At 38.1% G+C, this 24,538-nt stretch overlaps 4 protein-coding genes across 5 annotated transcripts in view; 1 reads left to right on the top strand and 3 right to left on the bottom strand.

Annotated features, from left to right (window-relative positions):
- LOC124414741 (dystrophin, isoforms A/C/F/G/H) overlaps window positions 1-24,538 on the top strand; it is a 303,596-nt gene that overhangs the window by 32,261 nt on the left and 246,797 nt on the right. For both annotated transcript variants that reach the window (XM_046895783.1, XM_046895785.1), the window contains exons 25-33: window positions 176-1,657; window positions 1,867-2,091; window positions 2,179-2,694; window positions 2,817-3,454; window positions 3,905-4,052; window positions 5,211-5,324; window positions 5,451-5,627; window positions 5,758-5,865; window positions 6,041-6,152. In XM_046895783.1, the coding sequence (XP_046751739.1) occupies window positions 176-1,657; window positions 1,867-2,091; window positions 2,179-2,694; window positions 2,817-3,454; window positions 3,905-4,052; window positions 5,211-5,324; window positions 5,451-5,627; window positions 5,758-5,865; window positions 6,041-6,152 (3,520 nt within the window). The remainder of the gene's footprint in view (window positions 1-175; window positions 1,658-1,866; window positions 2,092-2,178; window positions 2,695-2,816; window positions 3,455-3,904; window positions 4,053-5,210; window positions 5,325-5,450; window positions 5,628-5,757; window positions 5,866-6,040; window positions 6,153-24,538) is intronic.
- Window positions 1-24,538, bottom strand: part of LOC124414771 — a 73,863-nt gene that overhangs the window by 412 nt on the left and 48,913 nt on the right. The window lies entirely within an intron of this gene.
- On the bottom strand, window positions 9,362-10,384 carry LOC124414768 (CD209 antigen-like protein A). The gene is made up of 3 exons (XM_046895835.1): window positions 10,232-10,384; window positions 9,929-10,159; window positions 9,362-9,851 (listed from the first exon to the last, which is right to left on the bottom strand). Exons 1-3 carry the CDS (start codon window positions 10,311-10,313, stop codon window positions 9,703-9,705), a joined length of 462 nt encoding a protein of 153 aa, XP_046751791.1. The 5' UTR covers window positions 10,314-10,384; the 3' UTR covers window positions 9,362-9,702.
- On the bottom strand, window positions 22,125-22,939 carry LOC124414764. The gene is made up of 3 exons (XM_046895830.1): window positions 22,832-22,939; window positions 22,467-22,739; window positions 22,125-22,288 (listed from the first exon to the last, which is right to left on the bottom strand). The coding sequence occupies exons 1-3, from the start codon at window positions 22,917-22,919 to the stop codon at window positions 22,125-22,127; spliced, it is 525 nt and encodes a 174-aa protein (XP_046751786.1). The 5' UTR covers window positions 22,920-22,939.

Genomic DNA, 24,538 nt, shown 5'->3' with positions numbered 1-24,538 from the left:
TTGTCGAGAAATATTACTCACACGATTATCGCAGTGAAGTATTCCGCATCGCTCGCATTGTGTATGGACTGGCTTAATATCATCGTATCATTAACACGCTATCTCACCTTTAAACGACGCTTAAACGATCAAGTTCTCTTCAAGTTGTACTCCCTAAGCATAATATTTTCCACAGGGCTGGATCCAAAAAAGTACAGATCATTTGTTGGTTTATAATAAGAGAGCCGATGATAAGGGGAGAGACAATTTGGAGCTTACTAATTCAGTAGTGCTACTAAAACAAGACGCAAATTCACAAGTTCAACCAGACATTGACCAGGACCAATCTATTTACGGTATCGGCTATCTAAACCCTGCCTTTGAAGACAATCGAAAGACCGTCGTCAAAACGCCCGAGAGTTCTCCGATAGACATACCTCTTCGCAGCAGGAAGTCGAGCGCAAAAGCAGATAAAGTTGAGAGCAGAATTATCGACATTAGCAAAACTGTTAGAAGACGATTAGACATGAGTTCCATTCCGGACGTTGTGCAAACTTCTCAGCCTCGTGAAGTTTGTCGAGACGACGATTCGCATGTATTATCACACGATAGAGAGGTGATACCAGCAGTTGTGGATGAGGAGGAATTTTTTCTATCGAAAAATAGCAAGCTTTTCTCACAAGTTTCGACCAACAGTTTAACTGCCAGCGATTCTAGGCCTATTAAATTCAGTAAAGCGCAGTCTAACTCTTTCCGCATCGTCGAAGTACGAGAAATGGAAATTGTCAAGTCCGTAGCTTCGCCCGAAGACCATGTCGTTCTCCCCAGCGCCAATGTCAGCGTTGAACAGATGCCTCAGGTTGTCGAACGCGTTGAAATATTAGAAGATGCAGAGACAGAGCCCGAGTCTGTGGATACAGACACAGAAGGGAATGAGAATTGGACCAAGGAATCTGGCGATATCGGTCCGGACAATTCTGTGATGAAGAAAAAGGAGCTCATTCCAATATTGAAGAAACGACGATCCTCTGGCGAAGGATCAGGAAAGTCGGTGAAAAAACTCAGCCTTAAATTAGATATCGAAGACGAAACTGCAGATCTGTCGCAACTGTTGGACGAGGCCCTCAAATCACCACGTTATGCGATACCTGGGCAGAGATTTGCTAAACAAGTGATGAACACGTCTCCACCGCCTTTGGCATATGGATCTGGTGTTGGTAACTTGAAAATTGAAAGCCCCGTTAATGTCGTTGAAAAAAGCAGTTCAACCGCTTTGAAGGATCCTGAGAGCATCGCAGAGTATTTGATACTCGATGATAAACCCACACCAGTCGGTTCCACTTTGGATCAGAGCAGTTTGAACAATAACGGAGCACGTAAAAAAGTTCAAAAGCCTTTGAGCGCTAAGAAACAAGTAGAGTTTTCAGATACGTATCAAATCGTTGGAAGCTTCAGTCCCGGATTTGTGAAACAGTACAGAAAATCGCCAATACCAAAAATAGCTAGACGCTTATCTTCGGACGACATTTTAGAGGATTGCGACAGTTTTTACGGAAGCGACAAAGAAACCGATGACGCATTAATATTTTCCGACGATACCGAAATCGACGTTAGTAGCTCGAGTTCCGACGGAGAGGATTCAACTTTAGGAGAGCATGTTGAACACCTCTTGGCTAAGGTAATGGCTTTAGGATGATCGTTTGCGTTAGTTTCGTGCTCTACTTATATTAACAATAATTGTTACGCAGCTAACGATGCATTCACACAGCTAATGTAACTTTCATTAAAACAATGTATGTGTCGAAATATCTGTAAGCCAGGTAGGAAATAACGTGACGCGAGTTCTACGGATTCTTAAATTTTACCCCGATTTTCCACTTTCCTTAGATTAAAACCGAGAAGCTATCTCGCTCCCCGGTACGGAAAGTCCCGTCAAAGTTCAGCGGCGAATCTAGATCTCCTCGAAGTCCGACTGGTCAATCTAGAACCAATTTCGAAAGAGATATTTTAGAGTTTGAACAAGCGGCGCAAAGGATGCTACGAAGAATGGACGTTATGTTAATGACCATCGGAGGAGTGACTCATGAAAAGGATCCAGCAAAGCGTCTCGAGGTTTGTCGAATTAGATCATTAAAAATGTTTTTTGTCGCATAAACGATCAATCAATGTTTCTCACTATAAAATCTGAATATCGACCAGGTCATCAAAGGAGAAGTTAGCTGCCTCGCACCAGATGCTGCAAGTTTGATAAGCAAGGGAGACGGTTTGGTCATGACTGTACATATGACGGATCCATCCAGGGCTGAAAAGATAAAAACGGAGCACCAGGATAAACTGAGGAGCAAATGGCATCAGGTAATGTCTGAAACGGAGGCGAGGCGCACGCAGGCCCAAAAAGCCGAGGAATCTCTGAGGCAGTACAACGCTTTGATCGTCGAATTCAACGAATGGTTCAACGACGTTCCACGCAAACTGGAACAAGCCAATAATTACGAAGGACAACTCGAATTGTTCACAGAAGAGTTTGAGATTAAACAGGAACAGATACAAAAACTCAATGAACTGGGTAACGACCTTAAGAAGTCGAACGTTGGGCATTCGGAAACGACTCGATACACCATAAACAGCAAATGGCAAGAAGTTAGTTCACAATTCAAGAGATTTAGCGGCAGCAAAGACAAGGATAAGCTTGTTGCTGAGAAAAAAGTGGAAATTGTAAGTAAAATATGTTCAATTAACTCTGCGTTTTCAGATATATATTTCAAGACTTTATTCCAGTAAAGAATACGCTTGGATTGTTCACATTGCTAACGATGTTTCATGTGCTTTAGAAACAGGATACCGAGAGCATAAGTAAGCCTGATTTCGTGACGAAGACAAATAAGTTGCGAGAAGAGATATCGACTGTGTCAAGATCGCTCAACTCGCCGCCACTGAATGGAAAAGACTACGAATCGTATATAAATCAAGAAGAATATTTGAACAAAATAAGAAACGCTTTAAGCATCTTGAAATCAAGTGTCGAAGAGGTGGAAAATCTAAGTTTCGACGTTGTAAGACGTTTGAGAAACGAACAAGCCGATCAGATTGTGCGTTTGGTTGAGAAACTTAAGGACGAATGGTCGAACGTTAACCAGAAGTATTCAATCAGGTACAATACTTGGTCAAGATGTACGGAGAATTGGAAAAGTCTGCACAATACTTGTCGGACATTTTCTGACTGGTTGGACATGGCGGAGGATTTGCTCAACAAACTGAACGCTACAGGGCATTCAAAAGCTGCTAAAACCAAGGTCCCGGAACTGGAACAAGAGGTATCTAGAAGACAGCACACCATCAACACTGTCACTGCATCTAGTAAAGAAATTATCAGTCGATCTTCTCCAGAGGAAGCAAAGGACCTGCAAATGATGGTTGACAATCTTATAATTCGATGGCAAAATTTATGTACCGAATTGAAAACACGAAAGGAAAAGTAAGTTAATGTCTGGTCTTTTATTTTCACTAGCCTTTATAGAGTTAGCGTTATTAGAATTTTATTATTTCTCAAACATGTCATCTTATCGTCGATTACTAAAAATTCATCTTCAACCTTTTGCGTTACTTTTCGCTGGTACAAAATAGTGAGAGAACAGCCAGCAGCTTTCACATGTGGGGATTGTCAAAGTTTGTGTTAGGTATATGTGGGATGACAGTATTAGGCTATTTCAGTAGCGGCTTGTCTCTCTCGGAGTAATGATCGGTGTCTGGATAATATTAAACAAACATGTACAAGTCAGTGTATCGATTGTTGAAAGTTGAGAAGTTATTGATATTATATCATTTTCCCTTTCAGTTATTTTACTTTTATTTATTATACTAGGATTATCGTATTAATACCATAAGTTAGTCGATCAATGATCCTAAAATGTGAATATACTTTAAGGATTCTCTCGATGGAAAGGAAAACTGCGCCAGGCGACAAAAGTTTGGACGCCGTTCATCACGTAATCGATCAAGTCAACTCACTCCTGACTTCCTCGGCAAATCCATCAGACGACACGTCGCTGTCCATAAGGCTTTCGCTGATTAAGGTTAGTTGAATAACAGATTGTTATTTCTTCAGCTTTTGCGCACAGTAAATTCTACGAATGCATTTACTTCTTTGCGAGTTTTTCTTCTCAGTACAATGATAAAAAAATTTCTTGGACTTACACTACGTCTCAAACGGTAATAGAACCGATCAGATATATTATTACGTGATTCTGTATAAAAGTACAAACAATATAAAACGATTCGATTTTCTAAAACTCTTTTGTTCAATCTTCTTGTTCCACTTAAACGAGTAATTGTGGGGGTTTATTGTAGCCTGATTAAAGCTGAGTTAAACTGAATTCTAATTATATCACTGCATTTCCTGACTCTCGTAGTTGGCTTGCCAAGACAGAAATAACTTTCTACTTGTATTTTTGTCCAGTTTAGGTTTACGTTTTGCCGCTCATTATATTGTATACATCATGAATTTCGTTACACAATTTGTAATATCTTTGCCAACCGGTCAGTACGCAGGAAACCCCTAAAATGAGTAAGACCGTCATTCTTATACATCGTCTCTTCTGTTACCAATGACATTTTTATTCTAATGCTTACCGTATCTCTACTCAATCTGATTTTTTCTCATTATCGATATGCCGCCTTTGATATCGTTAGTGATAACATGTTCATTTCTTTGCCTACTGTTTTTCTATGCCAAACGTTAGCTACTTGTTAGAGAAGTAAAGGGCACATCTCTTTTTGTGGTCTATATATATATTACTAGCATCGTACACATATGTACATGCGTATATAAAGAAAGCAGGGAATGTAGATATTTCTCACTGCCGTGGGGTATCACTAAAAATAGATATTTTCCTGGTGAGAATTTTTTATCCATTATATGTAAAATATTAATAGATGTCTCTTGTAAAAGTAGATAAAACGAAATCCATACACCGACCTCGACAGTTACAGGATTGAGCAAGTTTTTATTACGTTTAATAATAACAGTAAGAAATTATTTGATTCGTGTGGCAATGTTTTTTATTTTGTAAGTGTAATCGACCTTCTATGTATAACACTAGATTTAACTAGTTGTACAACTACTTTTTGTCGCGTTTGTAGGATCTAGTCATGGATCCTTTTTTTTTTATTATTATTAACACATATTAATGACTAATTTCATAATTTTACGGAATCTGTTTAATTTCTTTCAGGCAAGATCAGAGGAACTTGCTTCGCGCAGGCGAGGAATGGAGACTCTCGTCAACCAGCAAAATAATCCCCGAAACGAAGATGTTTACAGAAACATCATTTTCGACATGGATCAGGTATCGATGAATTGATTTGTTTAACAATAGTACAGAGCAAATTGTTTTTGTTTTTGTTTTCTTCAATCTTACAGCGACAAGTCGTTTTGTAGCAGTAACTACATTCTTACTTTTTTTTGTTTATAGGCGAGCTCGAGTCTTTCGGCTCATCGTGAATACGTTGAGAGCAAATTGACATCTTTGAAAAAGTACATGAATAGTTTAGACACAGTGATGGCATGGGTGATGGAAACGCGAACGAGATTAAATATTTCTCGAGAACTTCCCCAACAAGAACGTACCAGATTTATCGACAATATTATGGTAAGTCGAGATTTGTTACGTGGTTGGCATTTGATCGAAATGTTTTCAACGTGCTTAGAAAATTTGATGCGAGTAGTCCTTATTACTGCTGCCAGATTTATAGATCTAGATTTGTCTTTTTGATCTTCAGGATAGCGTGGTCGATCGTGAAATGGAAGTTAAAGATGTTATAGAAAACTACACAAACTTGGAAAAGGAATGCGAGTCAGCCAGGCAGCCGATATCCGTTGAATTACAAGTGAGTCGATCCTTTGTACGAATCTGAGGAAAATTTTCTTCAATCTTATGATTATCTTACGTAATATTTTAATTACATGTGGACTACTAAGTACATTTCAAGATGAATTGTGTGACGTTTAGCGGGTAATTTTATTAATGGAAATGATGACCAATTTTTCTTTTTTCTTCTTTAGGAAAAATTGAAAAAGCTGCGCGAGGATTGGCAGTTTGTAAAGAATCGCGGAGAATCACCGGATGCAGAAGTTCTATCTACAGTCTCTCCCCTTTTGGCGTATCGACAAAAAGGTAGGGAGTCAACATTTTCAAAATTTCTGCATTTCGATTACTGTTTTGTCGCGTTATTGTTTTTGGGCAGAAGTAATTGGATGTGAAGTATTTCCACCTCGAATACGAGTTCCTGTACTTGCTTAGGTTTTCACAGAATTTACAATCTACCGCGTTGTACTGTATAGTGTTTATAATTGACAAATGTTTTACTATTTACATGAGCGTTACGAGCTCTTGATGTTTCAATGTTTATCGAGTGTCTGCATTGATTAGGAAATCTCAGGCCATGTTTGATGTGGATGATAAATGGTGTCGATCTGATACTAGTTCGGTTCTAGCTGACTCTAGATTTTTCAAATAAGTGGCATGCAGGACTGGCACAATAAGAGGCAAGAGGAAAAGTAATTTTTACTCTTATCGGTTCACCTTTTTCTGGGGGATCAAAGAGATTTGTCTTCTTTACGTAAAGAGTCTTCATTTGGCTGATTTATGAGCAATACATGAATGTAATATCATTATCCCAAACTATACTCTTCGAAGATTGGTACTCCGCTCACACAGCCGTAGTCTCAAGTTACGATTCAATATTAATTGTTTGGATGAAAAATCAAATGAGAAGTCGGATCTGCAGGTAAAAAAGAGTTTGCAATTGCTTACATGGGTAGAAAAAAAACACACACACACACACAAGTTTAACTAACAATACAAACGATTTCTTTGTAGGAAATTTTTTTATTCTTACTACACGATAATGTTATTCAACTACGATATTAACGTTATACGAACGTTTCATTGAAAATTCTTGAGAATTCGCATTTCAATTCTTTCCAGTTAAGTTTTGCTGATGGATCGGAAGCTCGCATACGAACATGTTTTGTTCGTAACATTCATAGTTTCCCAATGCGGCTGCATTAGGTTTCACCATAACACATGTACCGGGTCCGGTCGGCTCACTTGGTCCCCATGGCACGTTAACGGGTAATCCTGTACGACCAGAGAAAAAAATCTATACAATGCTTTGCATCCGCGTGGACAAAAGAGTTCGTTCAAATAAAGACTCACCGGTTTCAACGCTGACCCAGTTGCTTCCATTATTCTGAAAAATCCCCACGTACATTTTTCCTGCCTTCTGTTTCATGAGCCACACATATCCTAATTTTATATCTGAGTCTATCGTCGCCAAGTGACCGCCCTCCGCTCTGCAACGACTTTCAGCTTCTGGAAATGTGGCGATTTCGTCGTGAACTTTGAAGGCAGAGCTGATTTCGGGATGAGCTACGTAGCCCGTGGGAAGTGATACTTGCTGAACGTAAAAGGAGCGTAACGTTGACTCGATTTGTTCTGACTGATTGCCAACCGTTACATCTGTGGATTAAAGAATGTTACACTAGACTGTATCAAAAAAATTGACTATTTTTTTTTTTTTTTTGGAAAAATATACTGAAAATATTGTTCAGGATACCGAAAAAAGGCGCCTGTTAAAATGGGAGCTCTTAATTTTAATTTTAAGATGTGCCTCATCGCGATTTTCTACTTTCCATAAGAATAACATGGCAAAAATGGTTCTTGCTCCTTGGGATTTTTATAACTAGATAACGACGCGTCGTACAGAAAATTCATAAACATGTTTTTGTAGGAAATTGAACGTTATACAAAAAAGGTCTCTTGTCATTTTACGATAAATCTATTCTTTCAAAAGTTGTTTGAGGTCCTTTGCTGATGTTTGACCTCAAATAACTTTTGAAAGGAGTAGATTTATCGTAAAATGACAAGAGACCTTTTTTGTATAACGTTCAATTTCCTACAAAAACATGTTTATGAATTTTCTGTACGACGCCTCGTTACCTAGTTATAAAAATCCCAAGGAGTAAGAACCATTTTTGCCATGTTATTCTTATGGAAAGTAGAAAATCGCGATGAGGCACATCTTAAAATTAAAATTAAGAGCTCCCATTTTAACAGGCGCCTTTTTCGGTATCCTGAACAATATTTTCAGTATATTTTTCAAAAAAAAAAAAAAATAGTCAATTTTTTTGATACGGTCTAATGTTACACCTATGAATATTTCTTTACGACAAATACGTATTGCTTGTTAATTATATTTCACCAAAGTAACGCGAGTCTTTCTCACTAACTAGCGAAGTGTTTAGAGCCTGGATTCGGGGCGGTCAACAGAAGCTGTATCTGCAGTAAAATGGAGACTGGTATCGCTGCCATTTTTACACTTCCAAGCGATCGCTCTCGTCGTATTCAATGACGAACGGAGACTTGCTCGCGTTATTTAAACCCGAGTTTGATAGCTTCGTTGACCTCTTGACTCTCGAGATATAGTTATACTTACACGTGTACTATAATATATACGTATTTGTCTTGTTGCTAACGAATAAAACAACTTAAACAACATACATATTAGACTTTTTTCTCGTGCAAATACGCCAACACCGCGTTGATGTATTTGAAAAATTAGATACAGTTTTATAGATTCGGTCAGAGGTTTTGGATTTTGGTTCTTCACGTCGTTTCAATCTCCAGCTACGCAGCATTTACTATGTGTTAGAGATCATGCTCATAGATGCCGCTATGTCAGTGTCTGAATTACGAGTGGTATAAAGTAGTGACCTTGCTCCTTGAATTTATATGTTAGTTGCTTATGTCAGTTGTTAGTGTGTGCGTAAAATATATTATTTTGCATTTCTTCGATCAATCTCTGAATATCGTTCAGACGTTATTCTCCCAGTATCGCTCACCCTCAGCTATCCAGATAAAAACCTCGGTTTAGATCGAGAGTCTAACATATGTTTATATATTCGTTCGTTAAAAGTATGGCGGCAGTCGCGCATCTCGTTCAAACTGGTCGAAAATTATGATTAAGATGTAGAAAGTATCAGGAGAATGTTTCGGGTAAGAGGTATAAATCGAAATCCAATACAAAAATCATCGGGTGATTAGGTCTAATCTAAGTTTTCGTAATAGTTTCAACGATAGTTTCATATTTCAACGCTGGAGATAAACAAAATTGATAATTCTGTTGAAGATGCGCACTTTCCGAACTCTTATTACGTCGCGTACCGATACCGTCGCCTTTGACCCGAGATACGCAAGAGCGATTATATTATTTTTACCCAAATTGTACGCTTTATCATGCAGTAAATTTTTCCACAATTATAATTGTAATTAACGTCAAGATTGTAAGAAATTGTGTGGAAATAAAATTAAAAATCGTTACATATAGAGAGGCAAAATTTCATTTATTCTCAAAGATTAAAAATATTCTACGAGAAGTTATGCAGGTGCGCAGGTATTCGTAATTGCACAGAACGTAGTTAATTTTCATCCACCACAAAACTTGACACGTGAAACTTCACCCGCTTTTCGGACATTGGCGAAGGTGTGCGAAGTAACGATTTTTCCTGAACACCAATCGTTCAAGAGCAACATCACTAACTTCATCCTCGTGAAATTTCGTTGCACGTGTCAAGATTCAGTGCCACTATCTTATCAAAAAACGCAGCTCAACATTGGCTTCCATTTGCTTCCAACTACTCCATCCAGCTTGTCTCAACTTGAATCAATCCGTCAACGACTTTTCGCAAACGAATCCTTTTCGCTCGTTGCAATCCTCGTTGCTCAATCCTCGGTTGCATCCTCGGACGGTAAGGCAGTTGAACGGACCCGAAGGTTTCGTTGGTGCCCATGGAATGTTGGTCATCGACGAACCTGATGAACGGGATTTAGAATCAGGAATCCTCAAATATTCCGAAGCGAGTTAGGATGAATAGTCATCGAAAACTTACCATCGTGAGCCATGATCCAAGGATGATCAGGGTCCGATCGCGACACGCCAACCCAGACGTAGGCGTTAAACGGTTTCATTTTTCCAATGACTCCAACTTTTTCGTAGCTGTCAATTATCGCCAGACGACCTCCTTCGTCTCTGCATACTTCAGCCGCTTCATTCCATGTACGCAATTCCGTGTGAACCTTATAAGCAATGGTGTTGTCCATGCGTGGGGAGTAGTCTGTGGCTGAAAGTGACACTTGCGTTTATTTCTTTATGTTTTACCCAAGTTTTTTTTAAATCAATAATATTCACTCACACGTTTGATCGAGAACTGCTTTGGCCGGGTACCAAACCATCAGAATGGTGATGAGAAATAGCGACTTTAGCGGTGGATACATTCTTGAAGTGTATTGCTAGTCTCTCTTGGTGTGTTACACTGACTAAGCTTTACGGTTTACTATTGCTTATATTTTCAGATTCATCAGATTTTTATATTCACGATTCATCACAGATGCATTATATAGTGTTTTTTCTTTCAAGAATCTTGTGATAAATGAACTTTCGACTCGACAAAATTCAGCGTCAAGGGGGGAGAACGGATTGCTGATTGGACTGATCGTTATCTTTGTTTACTTTGAACCATGTTTCATGGTCGGATCACTTATGATTCGTAATCTCGTTTCACCACGCTTTATGCGTATTTAATATCATCGAATTCGATCATCGACTGTCAGGTCGAATTCGTATCGGTCAAATTCTTCTTCTATATCAATATTTTAACGCTGATCTTTCGGATAAAAAATAAGACCAGAAATGAGGTTTGTTAACAATCATTTTGTGAATACTCATTGTTGATATAATAGTTTCAAAAATAAAACCTTTACCAATTTTCGAAAACGGATATTTCAAAATATTGAGAAAATTCTGAAAAAATTCATGTGTATTGAGAAAAAGCAACGAACTCATTGTAAAAAAAACCGTTCACCAAAAATTTGATGTAGAATATTTTGTTAAAACAATTGATTATTAATAACTTGTGGGCATTATTATTATTATTCATATTATTATTATTCAAATTTAATTTTCTTATCGTTTTTACTGTCGTTGATTTTTTTTTCTATTCTCATCTTATCACAAAGTATTCAATATTGTCGACGAGATTGACTTTTGGTTGAGAATGCACAGTGCCGGTAGATCCTTAAGGGATTCTTCCTCAACGTTTCCGTTTGTCTTTCACTTCCCCTTCGCATACCGATCTCGTTTATAATCCTTTTTTCATACTTATTGCCTTTTCCGTATATATTTGAAAAATTATATTTCCGTATAACTTTTAATCATTTCTTTATGGTTAAAAGAAAAAAGCTACTCGTAACAAAAGAGTTTTTTCATTTGACTAAAAGGTAAGTTTTTCATTTCACGTTTGACTTTTAATTTACATTAGACGAGTTTTTACATTCACTGTCTAATAACAAGGCTGAGCATTGATCGGCGTAGCGACGGGTTCACCGCGTGGAACCTTGATACGTGAAATTTAATCCTCCATAAAAAATAATCGTAAAGTAAAACGAGAAAGTAGAGGATGGCGTAGGCTGTGTAGAGCCAGAAAATGAATTCCGAGTTGAAACCGTAATCTTCGAGCTCTGGTTTCAGCTTCTCCATTTTCCTTTTTAACAACGCACGGCAGGCTCTGAAATGTATATAAAAAAAAAAAAAAAACTGTCAAAAACTTTAGAATCAAGAATGAGAGTTTTACTCTCAATGAAAGTACAAAAACCCAAAAAGTTGAAGGAAAAAATCTGACGCTATGGAATTTTTTTTTGGTTTTGTTTTTTCTTTTTTTTTTTTTGTTGTTGCTGACCCGTGTTACCGGTAAAAAGTTCAATATTAGAACTTCTTTTTATGAGTAATTAAATTATTTTCATTACCTACTGGATTTTGAAAATTATTTCGGCCCCACTTCCGGCAGCGAATGGATTTTTAACAGCGTTTATAGAAGGATTTTTTCTTCTAGCTTCTCATCGGTTAGGCGAATGAATGTTTGATATTTTCAATGCGTTTACTTTCTGGAATTTCTTTTTCTTTCACGAGATCCAATGTTGAACGTAATCCTTAATCCTGCATCTGTCCTCGTCTGTACTTTGCCTCGGGCTTCTTTCTTGCGTTATAGTATCGCATTTGCTTTATATAACAAGGGGGTTGAAAATCATAATTCATCATTTATAACGAAGCTTCAAGCTTCAAGCTTCTGCCTCAGTCTCTTCGTCTCTCCTCCTTGTCACTATTCTTCTCCCTTCCACCCTTTATCTCAAAGCGTTTATTCATCTACGTCCGTTCTATGGGGTTCATTCAAAACCACCCCCGCCCGCGATCCTTTCAACGATCCAAACAGTTTTTAAGAATAAACGACGTCATTAACGTCAGTCATTTCTGAATTCTTTCACGAATCTAGGTATACGTATGGGGTATTCCACGCCAATATGACCAGTGTTAAATCCCGACCATCTCAAAGTTATTTTATGTTTTTTTTTTTTTTTTTTTTTTTTTTATAACATTCTATTCGGTGAAAAACGTGACCAGAAAAAAAATAGAAAAAAAATTCGACCCACGTTTTCCTTAACCGAAGGGTGTTTCGTATAAAAATTTGTCTTTCAAGTCATACGATTATTTTTTGCGTACCGTATTTTTCTTTTACCTTTTTTGTTTTCTTCGTCGTTTCTGAGGCAATTTGTATAAATTTGTCTCCGCGAAGAAGAGAAGAAAAAAGAAAAAGAGAAAGAAAAAAAAAAAAAAATGATCAACCACGTCTGGACGTAATTACTCTGCAGTTTTCAACAAAAAATCGTTATACTCACCACTCGAGCAAAGAGAGCGAACAATCTGAGATTAGCTATCCTGACATCAGTAGATCAGAGTTCTGTGTTTCTGGTGAAATTAAAAGTAAATTAGCAGCTCATTCATTCGTAATATTTTCGGAATTGAATTAGATAAAAAAAAAAAACAATTTGTTGGATATAATTTCAATCGTCCGAAGTTACGAGCAAATAAAATCCGAGCGTTTCAACGTCGCGTCGGCGCTCTCCGATCAGGCTCGATAAAGAGAAAATTTCTTATCACTTATTTTGAAGAATCGCACGTTAATGCCGTCTTAAGCCTCCCTCGATCATCGCGACATCCACGCTATCTGGTAGACAGTCTGCCAATTACTGACTCTCTGCACACCCCAACTGTTTTCGAGAATATAACGGCCAGAGGGTGGCAACGGGGTTGAAGGCTCTGATATGTAATTCTGGATGGGGATGGTGACCAATTGCCTCGCTGCTGGACCGAAACGCCCCATTAGAAGAGAAGAGAACGAGGGGAGGACTGCTGCTGCTGCTGCTGCTGCTGCTGCTCTGCACTGTTGAAATACATTTTCTACTTTGATTATAACCGTCGGACCTACGTCGGGAGAATTTTTGACGATTTAATATCTTAACGTCGTCAGGGTTTTTGGTCTCGATCACTTTTCGGAGCGAGGATTATCTGGAAAAAAATTGTCTTTTTGGGGATTTTTTTTTCAGAAATACTACAAAATTAATCGAGATAACAGAAACGTGATTTTATTATTCATATCAGTGACTGGTTACAATAATTTTTTTGAAGCGATTTATTTCAAAATTGAGGTTGTGCAGCGTTTTTCCGACGACGTCTCCTTTTTTTCCGGGTCCGGACTAACAGTTTCTGTAATTTTTTTTAAACATAATGAGCCAATGAATTTTTTTCATTAGGTATATATAATAATTGCTATAGAAGTACGTAGGATTTTTCCGATGTATTGATTTTTGGCCAAATGGCGCAATTCTAAAGTGGAAAGTGAAGAACTTGCCTAAAAAATTGTCAGATAATTGTTAAAATCAAATGAACTACGCTATATGTATGTATAAAAAAAAAAAAATCCTACGTACTTCCATAGACAATGTATTTTCCAAGATATATATTCAAAATTTCAAGTTAATCGATGTTTTATGGGAAAAATTCTCAAAAGTTTAATTTCAGTTAGGTTTGCTGGAAACTTGTGCAAGTAATTAAAATTTTTATTGAAACAAGATAACTGTATAAATAATAACTTTTTTGACGATTATTATTAATAAGTGTCATCTTATTTTTCATTTAATTGACAATTTTGTAATTTTTTTTTTTTTTTTAATAGTTTTGAAAATTTGTCGAAAATTGGATAATTTCCGGGAATTCCTTGTCGAGAATTCCTGAGTACCTAAAGGAAAAGCAAGAGGAGAATTCAACGTCACCGTATATTTCGACCGGTTTTATACCTTGAATCGGGTTTATGCTGCGCCCAATTTACGCGGCTACAAAAACGCTTTTTAACGATCCTATCACGTGACGCGAGCCTATCAATTTAACTCGGAAAAATAATAAACACACGTACAAGTTTGGTTATTACCTTGCGGACGTTATTATATTTTAATCACGTCAAAAGGCCACGCACTTGATTACGTCGTTCGCTGTATAGCTTTTTATATAAATTTTCTTAATTCCTGTAATTTTTTTAATTTCTCGAAACATCCAAAAATCACGAGATAAATGCATTTAACATGTCGTAGAAAATTTAGTTGAAGTCAAGCCAAGGTTTCGCAAAATGAAGACATTTTTCGTTATATTAATGAAGTTAAATAATTTTTAGTAAGCGAATGATGAAGCTTTTTAAATTCTCAGATTACTCAGTCGATTTGAGAATTTTTCTGTTACAGACATTTATTTTGTGTGGGAATGAATTCGCGTTACGATTTCGACTGAATCAACCAATTTTTTGACGAAACCGATGAAAGCTGAAAACTTAAAAAATCTGCAACTGAATAAATTAATGTTGTAAAAATCAAACGACAGTGGCAGAGTATTGATTGGTGTTTGAAAAATACAAATCCATAAAAGAAGTCCGAATAACCGGTCGAAAACTACGTTTGTGATCGAGGATTTTCTCTTTTATAGTTCGTCGATTATCGCCCTGAAAAAGAAAGAAAGAAAGAAAAAAAAAACCAACAAGTCGAGGTAATCTAATACCGTTATAGAAAAGAAAGGGTGGAAAAAGGATGGCAGATTTAAAAAAAAAAAAAGGGTAAAGGATCAATGGTATTGCGGATTGCTAGACCTTTTCTCTCGTTAGTTTCTAGAAATTTTAGTGCTTATTGTTACATTCGGTAATCGAGTTGAAGCAAAATCGAATTCGAATAAAAATCGGATTACTCGAACTTACAATGAAAACATTTCATGTCTAATCTTTCAACTAATTTCTATGAAAAAAAAATGACTTGGCTGAAACGAGTCCTGAAAATATTTACTTTCGTCTGAAAAATCGGGGAAATGTCAGGGAATTTGAAATGTCATTGAGGCTAGAGAGACTGATAATATATCGATCCTCTTTAATCGTGAAGAATTCGCACGCCGATTCCTTTCCAACCCTCTTTAGGAACCGGGAAACTGATCTTTCCCCGGTTCTTTCAACGTATATATATATATATATAGTTTCGACTTGAGCTCCAGTCATTCGTAACCGATCTTTCACCCTCCTGACGCGTTACGGGTTTTACTATGCTCGCGAAAATCTTTTGCGATTAACTTTTTGCACAGGGAAGAAATCTCCTTGGGACTTTACTCGAATCTTTAAATATACGATGGTTAAATAAAATATAGCACCAAGATTCGTTGGATTCGGTATTACACGTGATCTGATGCTCCTTTAACTCGCCATTGAATTTTTTTTTCCATCTCTTCCCCCCCCCCCCCCCCCCCCCCCGCCCCCCTCTTATCCCGCTATGTTCATCTCATCCTGCGAACGAGGACTCGTCTGGATTCCGATGTTCAGAATTGGGGAATTCGGAGCATGGAGTCCGGGAGAGTTTCCACCCTCTTCACAATGGGAACAATGGACAAGATTAATCGACGAGGAAACTAAGGACGAGTTGCTGCGTTGTCTGTAACAGGACACGGAGAGCAAGGACTGTGAAAAGCTTTCCTCGTTTGCCTAAGTCGTCTTGTAATAACATCAAGATTACCATCCACTGACCACTTAGATATTAATTATCGAATATCGATCCGTGATTTCTTGGTGCTTGGCTTCAAGCGTGGTGTCCAGTGATGGCCTGGAAATGTCCTTTTGATGTTTTCTTGTCTCTCAAAAGTCCTGGACTAACTATTCTTAAAGGATTTTTTTTTTTTACCCTAAACCGTGTGTCAAAAGTCGAGAGAATTTTTTTTTTTTTTTTTTTTTGCCGAGCTGCAAAGTTGGCAGTTTTTAGATTACGAGGTTGGTTCAATTCCGACGAGGGAGAGAAAAAAAAAAGATATTCACACACAAGAAAGGGGGTGGAGGGGAGGAGGGGGGGGGGGGGGGGGGGGGCTTGAATAATGAGAAAAACTTGAAATTGGTGGAGAACTTGAAATAAACGTTGAAACGGCAAGAAATCCTTAAGCAAACTTTGCGGATATGTAAAAATTTGAAGTTGGCAGAAAGAAAAGAGGGGCAGGGGGGGGGGGGGTGGGAGCGAGAAAGTGGAAGTTGAGGTTCAGTCCACTTCCGGTTATTTTAACGCTGGCTTTTCTCCGGTGGAATAAACTCGAAGGAGGTTTAAATCTGCCACGTTGCAGGAATTCCGCAGCTGCAAAGGGTGTAGAGTGAAAATATATGAGCTGCAGGTAGGTACGGAAATTGTAACGCGGAAAGTCACGGAGTTGAGTTTTTTTTTTTTTTTTTTTTTTTTTTTTTTTATAAATTTACCGGTGAAAAATTTCGCTCCAAGAATTTTAATCTCTTAAAGACATTTTAATGAGAAAACACAATACGAAACTCACTCGAATTATTTTTGATTCCATCCTGCGGAGCAGGGAGGAAATTAATCTGTCTGTTGTATGAGGATGAAGTTAGTAACTTTACTTTAACGATACGATGCTTGGTTAAGAAAAATCGTTACTTTACTCTCCCTTATAAAGAAATGATTTACTAGACATTTAGTAAAACGTGACAAAGCAAAGATATTATTTTACGTATTTTTTAAAGGAAAATTCTTTGAATGTCAGTCATCTTAAAATTGAGGAATAATGATTTTTTTTACTGATGTTGAGATTACGTTAACGTTAAACTAACTTTATCCTCATCCTATTATGGCTAGTTATCGGTTTCATGAAACTGTAATCGATTTGTCAGTTGGAATTCAAACCAATGATTTCCATTCATTACGAATCATTTCTTTCTATTGAATTCTGATTTATCGTCTAAGGTTTTCTTGGTTTTTCGGTACATTAATTTCGAGAGATTTTTTATTGATTTCCGATCATTCTCTACAGCGTTTTAGATGAGTAGATAGGTACACCAGTGATTTTTGATCTAGATATAATCACGAGTAACTGAAAATCTTATCGAAAGCTAGAAGAAAATCATTTTGTATCGATGGTAATCGATAGAAATCCGTAATACTTGTAACGATTCTCAACGTTCATCACAACAACGTGATATCAATCGATTCGCAATAATTTCCGATGATTGGATTTAGTTTGATTGATTTTTTGTTATTTATAAAAGAACATTCGAGAAGTCATTTGAGCTTCATCGATGTACAAAATGATTTCCACCAGTGAAATCCATGATGTTGAAGTTTGTAACGTTGACGTAACGAAACGTTGGGTGAGGAGATTACCATTTTGCAATTTTATAGTCTAGTGACTTTTAAGTCAAGTCAAATTTTCAAAATATCTATATATTTAAATTAATCTACATTCAAATTCACGATATCTCGAGGATTTTCTCCACTTAATTAACACCTCGCAACGTTATTTGGCGGGAAGAATCGTCCAGAGTTCAGCGTTTCCAGGCTCCTCTAAGGGGTGGTTTAGGGGAGAACGTCACCCCCTCGGGATACGGAGTCTGGGAATCGGGTGCGTCGCGGTGACATTGACCGCGAGGAGGGCGTCGGGCGAACGACGACGACGACGACGACGACGACGTCGACGGAGACGCGTGGAATCCGCGCTTGCGCTTCTCGTTTCTACGCGGGATCGCCCTCCAGCCACGGGGGTAGCTACTAGTTCACCCCCGGACGAGAGCGGGCAAACACGAGACTGCGTGTTCGAAACCCCCGGAGGAGGAGGAGGAGTTTTTTTTTTACATTGGCGTGGATAAATTCGGCGCGAAATTTACACCCGATTTGTTTTATCCTCCAGTTTCGACTCGGGGAGGTTTCACTTCTGAACTTTGGTTCGTCGTTGTTCAGGTCGACGGATTCCTGACTCGATCGACGTCGTCTTGGTTGGTTGGTTAGTTGCTGTAGTGCTGTGTTTTTGTCCGGTGTCAGTTGTTGTGGTGGTTTTTGTTGTTGTTGTTGGTGGTGGTGGTGGTAGTGGTGGTGGTGGTGGTCTTTTACGATTCTTTCTGGACCGTTGTTATGGCTTTGACATGGAATACACTATAATGTGAGTTGGAACGATTACACATTCATTCTTTATTCTCAGTCCAAGTACGATCGAGACTGTAAAATTCACCTGTAGCACAGCTTGAGGAGTACTCACCTAACGGTTTGTCAGTCTATTACTGGGTTCGAAAACTTGATTCTTTTATCTAATGTTATGTTCTTGTTTTGGTCTATGCGAATTGAGTCTCGTTTCGCCGAGGGGGTTACAAATTGTTTCTTTTAAATCGATCGTTGAAGGGAACACAAAGAGGGACTCTTTCTTTTTTATCTTCTTCTTCTTCTTCTTCTTCTTCGATCGAAACGTTAAAGGTCGGCACATTGAATGTCGTAACCAGCATCGTTGACGGCACGTGAGAAACTTTATACTTTAAAACGCGTGTTTGGTGTTTCGATTCGAGAAAATGTTGGTTAAGAACTTTTATACAAGGTTGGAGTTTTGTCCTCCTCTGACGCTGCTGATGGACGTAATTTTATTATTGATGATGCGAAGATGAGAACAGGAGAAAGGAAACCTCGTTTGGTTATGAACAGCGGATCTCGTGGTGGGGATCAAAGAACTCGGACATGTTTAGATACAAGGATCGTTATTTTTCTCTTTCATCTCTTTTCGCTTCGTCACTCTTTACTACTCATTTTATTATTGTTATAAAATTTAAATATTTAAACTTAAGGTGCGATAGGAGATATCCTCTTCCCTGTAGAATCGATCGTTTATCCGTCGTCGGACCATTAAACGAGGGAGGGATATCGTCAGGGATGAAGAAGATTTTAATGATCGTTTCGGAGACACGCCGATAGACGTGATTCTAGCTGCTGCAGAGCTTTTGTGCATAATCGGCAAACGAGCCATTTGTATGCAGAGGCTTAGCGTTCGATTAGCTAACCCTCCCTTTTGTCAGACAGAGATAAAGTCGGTTAATCTTGCCGAGGCTTGGCATTCCCACAGATCGTTGAGTCCTTTCTCTACCGAGTTGAAGTTCTCTCTACTCAAGCTTGCGTTCTTTAAGTGGAGAGAATTTTTATCACCATTCATAAAATCACATCATATTCGAAGAATTTTCTTTTTACGGCATGAGCATTAAAAAGTTCACTTTTTGTGGCAGTTTTTGTTCCGTAAAGTGACGCTTTATACGGCAGCGAACAAAGATGCGGAATAAAGTCTTTATTCCGCAGTTTTGACGCGCAGTTCGAAGTGCGCATCCCAAACTGCCGAATAAAGTAGCTTCGTCGAACAGATCGCGACATAACCTCACTCTTAGTTTTGCTTTTCAATGCCCATACCGTGAAAAATATTGTATGTGGCATGCCCGTAAACCGTTTTTGACTCGGATAATTTCAGTACTCGCTTCCGGTTCGCCTTCAGCTCGTCCTGAAATCTTATCCATGACAAAAAAACAGGCCGTTTACGGGCATGCCACACAAATAACTATTTAACGAATTACTCGATAACTCACAATCTTCTGGAATACTTATAATAACAGGCTTCACTCATTGTAATGAACTTACTTACTTGATAAATCGTTATTATTGTTTAAAGATTATTCAATTGTTAGCACGTTTTGTTACAATCTACCCGATAATTCCTTTCAGTTCAAATTCGTTTAAACTCGGCTACACAAAGGAATACTTATTAAACTATTAATCAACTTTCAAATGTTGAATCTTAAAAGATGGGAGAATTCTTTGACATCGAAATAAGTGCAATTAAAGTATGCGGACTTGTTCTTCACTCGAGATGTCGTCTCGTCGATGTGCATTAGATTTTAGTCCTTGGATTTAAAGTTCGATTTCACAAATGAAACCATATTTCGCCGTGCAACTAGATGCGTACACACCGTTGGGGTGTAACCGCATACATTTCCGGGACGGTTCGTCGCGATATGAATTCTGCATCCATGGTAATCCGGCTGTTGGTGTACCTAACGAGTTCATTAGTTTCATCAGATAAGTATACACGAGTCAAGAGTTGTATCGATAAAAGTATCATTCTGAGATCGTGCAACATTCATTCGTAATGTTACTTATGTTCTAACGAAATTGAAAAATACTTTAGTTTTTTTTTTTTTTTTTTTTTTTTTTTTTTTTTTTTTTTTTTTTTTTTTTACTATTGAGACATTTGTATTATATTTTTTTCAATGATATTTTTCACGCCTTAGGCATTTGGAGTTTCAAGTTTTTAAATTCTAAACTCACTTACCGTTTCTAAGGTCAATCCATTCGTCAATGTCGAACAGTCGGTGGTAACCAACGCTCGCGATTGAACCTGGTTTCTGCAAACTTTGGGCGTATCTCTTTTTCTCGTATGTATCCACGTGAGCCAATGAAGCACCCTCAGCGATGCAATATTTCCGCCCCTCGTTCCAAGTGATAGCATGTGCGTAGTACTTGTAAGCAGTTCCGATTTCAGGAAACACCGTGTAACCAACAGGCAAGTCCATGGCTAGTTTTGGTTGTTGCATCACCGTGTCTGGAACGGGTTTATGCGTTTTACGATTTGGAAAATATGTTACGTGAGTCAGTTTGCGAATGGAAAGAAAATCGGGATATCTTACCAACTGAAGCGTTTTGAGAATTCAGCAACTGACATAAGAGCTGCAGAGGCAAAATTGCTGTCACATTTGTCATTTTCTTTTTCTCTTTTTTCCAACTCTTTAACACCACACGCAAAGGTCTTCCGAAGTTGGTAACGTTTCATCTACTACTGCGCTGAAACGATGCTTGGCTTCGACTTTGTAAAGTTTATCGCGCTGACCCCTCCAATCATTCGTTATCCTTATCCCAAGTGATAGCTTGTAGCTGACTACTTAACGAATTGACTTAACAAACATCGACTAAAATTTGCCGGTGGTTTGAACGACGATGAAGTCAAGGTTGTAGTGCGTCAGGGTATCGATAGACCGGAAAAAAACGGGAATAGTCAGAGAATTTTGTCTATCGAGGAAAGTCTAGGGATCGTGGCGGACCGTAGGGAATAATGTACATTTTTTTCATCATAAATTATTATCAAACTTCAGCTATGCTTCGTTAATTCGGTTGAACGAACTTTTGGTAATGGTATATCGTTCAATTTCTAATTATTCGTGTGAAGCGAGGCGATAATGCGTGTTTTTTCACATTCAAATTTATATATCCAAGGTGAAAAACTTTTGGAGTTTTTCGGTCGTAAAAGCTGGCCAACATTGCCTAAGTTTCGTGGGAGGTCCTCAGGGTTTACGTGGAAAACAAAGAGAAAAAAAAAACTCTTCGCCACCCCGAGTGCGCAGATTAAACGTCACTGATATTTCTAGTCACTGTCTCACCGGTTTTCACGTCGATCCATTCGGTGTTGTCGAAGATTCTGTGAAATCCAACGTATGGATATACACCGCTTTCTATCAATACCGTCGCGACTGTTATTTTCTGGAATGAGTCTAATACAGCCAAGGATCCTCCATCCGCGATGCAAATTTCTTGGGCCTCATCCCAGGGGAGCTTGTTCTTAATGCATAATCGCCAGCGCCTCGACTGATATTTCAAACCCAAATATTCTTTGTAACAATTCGAATTCGAAAAATAACTAGAATATGAAATTGCGTATAAAGTTTGAAGACCAAGGATTTTTTATAGTTCGATAAAATTTCACACGTTTCTTTGCTGGACTTTGAGATATTGAATACAGCAAAATTTCATCCAAACAACTTCTTTATTTATCGCAGAAGTCTTACGCGATTCCTGTGCCAATTTGTATAAGATTATAAGTATTCACTACAGCTAAACGTCCTCCTTTGGTATCGAAATCTCGCAAAGGAAGTGCCGCTTGTCGGTGCACGTTTCTGAAAAAATTCCTCTTCCGTCGTGCCACATCCCTCCGCACTTCAAGTCGACACCTTCGAACGGTTGGTTGGGAGCCCATGGAACCAAAGTGACGGGAAGACCTGGTGACAAACATTGATATCGTACCGATGACGATAAACGGTCATCGAACTTTTGCGATTTTCGAACTGATTGTGAGCTTTGTAAGTTTTGAGAGTTTTCGACCGATTTTGAATTCGATACCTTCTTCTGGAGCTTTTGCATGAGGCAAAAAATATGGGTATAAATTTGAACCCTTACCAGTCTTGATACTCGTCCATTCGTCGCCGTTGAAAAATCTGTGGATCCCAACGTGCGCACTCGACATTGCTGGTTTAACTTTCATTATGTAATCCTGCTTCGTCAACGAATCGATTATCGCCAAAGTAGCGCCGTTCTCGATGCAACGTCTTCGAGCCTCGTCCCAAGTCACTTCTTTATCGTGATACGACTTGTAGGCTAGACCAACATCCGGAAAGGCTACGTATCCTTTGGGCACCGGCGTCTGTTGCTGAAAACTCGATGTGTTATCAACTGAAAAAATTCAATCAACGAAATATTGAAGATTTTTCCGTCGGTAGTTGAAATTATTGATTGAAGAAAATTTTCTTTTTACAATTTCTTACCGCAGTTTAGATTTTTGCTGGTAGAATTCGCGCCGCACATTATTTGGCAGGCGACTTGTATCGGCAATGAAACGAGAAGCGCTGCCATTTTATTATAAGCTTATTACTCGACTCGACTCGACTCAACTCAACTCAACTCAACTCCGCACTAATGCGAATCACTTATTTACTTCGACGTTTGAACGTGAACGCGGATATCGGTCGACTGTTCGTTTCTCATGCCGACCGCGGATAATTGTGCTTGTATTCAGGACTGGATTTAGGGAAGGGTAACAGGGGCTGAACTCCCACAAGTGAGGGGCCTCTACAATTCAAATTTCTAGGTTAAATTTGCTAACAAATAATATGCAAAATGTGAAAAAAAATATTTTTGCTGATAAAAATCACGGAGGAAGCTTGGTGATGGTGAAAATTTTTTTTTTACACAGCTTTCGACGTCAATGTGTTCAAAATGTTCCAGGATATCAAAAAATCATATTTAAAAAAAATATCCGGGTATGTTTTGGCATTGTAAAATTGAAACGATTATAACTTGAGAACAGTTTGAAGCACAGTACTCGCCGTTTCGCATAGATATTAATCTATATATCATCTACATTCATTGCAAATTTTATCGAAATTACTCGAAAATCAGAAATCATACAGTATTTTGAAATTTTTGGTAAAACCTTTGTGACTAAGTTATTTTCCCCGAATGTTTAGATTGTGTAAAAAAAATTTCGTTTTTTTGTAAACAAAGTATCATGGAAGGACGATCGGTATTCAATGTAGGAATGATCGGTCGAACGGTTCAGATTCTATGAATTTTTTTGAAAAAATCGTCGATTCTCTTTAACTCGCAAATTTCATGAAGTCGTGCTGATTTTTTTGTTTCAGAGTATTATAAAAGTGAAGTTGGTATAATATTAGAAAATTTTTTTTTTTTTTGTTGAGATAAGTTTGAAACAAATTTGGATTTGGAATTTTTCAATTTAGTATTTGGATTGTATTTGGCTTACAACAAATTATTGAAACAGTGTAGTAATGAAAATTGTTTATCGCGTTTAAAAAATAATTAGAGGCCTCCACATCTTTAAATTCGGCCCTGCTCGTCTTGAACAACAGGTTTCAGGTTCAACCAGTTTTCAAACCTGTCTGCTCAACCTTGACGAATAAAACGTTCACTCACGCTTTGCGTGTATGAAAGACGACTCGCGTTGAATCTATATCGCGTAACCGATCATTCGGCAATGAATCATTCAATAGACTGCCAACCTAGCGCCTTAATTCCTCTTTTCAATGCCTCAATGGTTGCACACCATCTTGGAAAATGTGAAAATCGTTGAAGGAAGACTTCCAATTCCGAGCACAATACCTCGTAGGATTGTTCCAACGTCGTCTTGTTCGTACCTCCGCGCTGAGACCTCTGTTATTCACATCTCTCGAGGTGATCTGATGCTTCCACGTGTGATCATCTACAGCATTGCTCTTGCTGATTATCAGAATATTTTACGTTTTTCACTTGTTCTAAATAATAACTATTTAATCAACAAAGTTTCGTATCTTTTTCTGAGAAATGTATGTGATTGATGTATGAAATTATGTAAACTACAAAAATGGGGAGAACAGTTTTACACATTATCACCAAATTTCGTATCACTTGCTTATAAATACGCGTATTATTTATCACGATAGCGACGAAAGAATTACAAATTTGCGTTGCGTAAT

This window comes from Diprion similis, chromosome 14 (genome assembly GCF_021155765.1).
Source record: "Diprion similis isolate iyDipSimi1 chromosome 14, iyDipSimi1.1, whole genome shotgun sequence".
Classification (NCBI taxonomy): domain Eukaryota; kingdom Metazoa; phylum Arthropoda; class Insecta; order Hymenoptera; family Diprionidae; genus Diprion; species Diprion similis.
The sequence above is the reverse complement of the archived record's forward strand: the minus strand, read 5'-3'. Positions and strand labels throughout refer to the sequence as shown.

Bases quoted from the DNA above. Each gene is read 5' to 3' on its own strand.
- LOC124414768 (XM_046895835.1), bottom strand. From the start codon at position 10,313: ATGTATCCACCGCTAAAGTCGCTATTTCTCATCACCATTCTGATGGTT. The intron at 10,160-10,231 runs GTGAGTGAATAT...TGTCACTTTCAG, and splicing joins AGCAGTTCTCGATCAAACGT to CCACAGACTACTCCCCACGC. The intron at 9,852-9,928 runs GTAAGTTTTCGA...CCCGTTCATCAG, and splicing joins TTGGATCATGGCTCACGATG to GTTCGTCGATGACCAACATT.
- LOC124414764 (XM_046895830.1), bottom strand. From the start codon at position 22,919: ATGGCAGCGCTTCTCGTTTCATTGCCGATACAAGTCGCCTGCCAAATA. The intron at 22,740-22,831 runs GTAAGAAATTGT...GAATTTTTTCAG, and splicing joins CAGCAAAAATCTAAACTGCG to TTGATAACACATCGAGTTTT. The intron at 22,289-22,466 runs GTAAGGGTTCAA...GTTTGTCACCAG, and splicing joins ATGGACGAGTATCAAGACTG to GTCTTCCCGTCACTTTGGTT.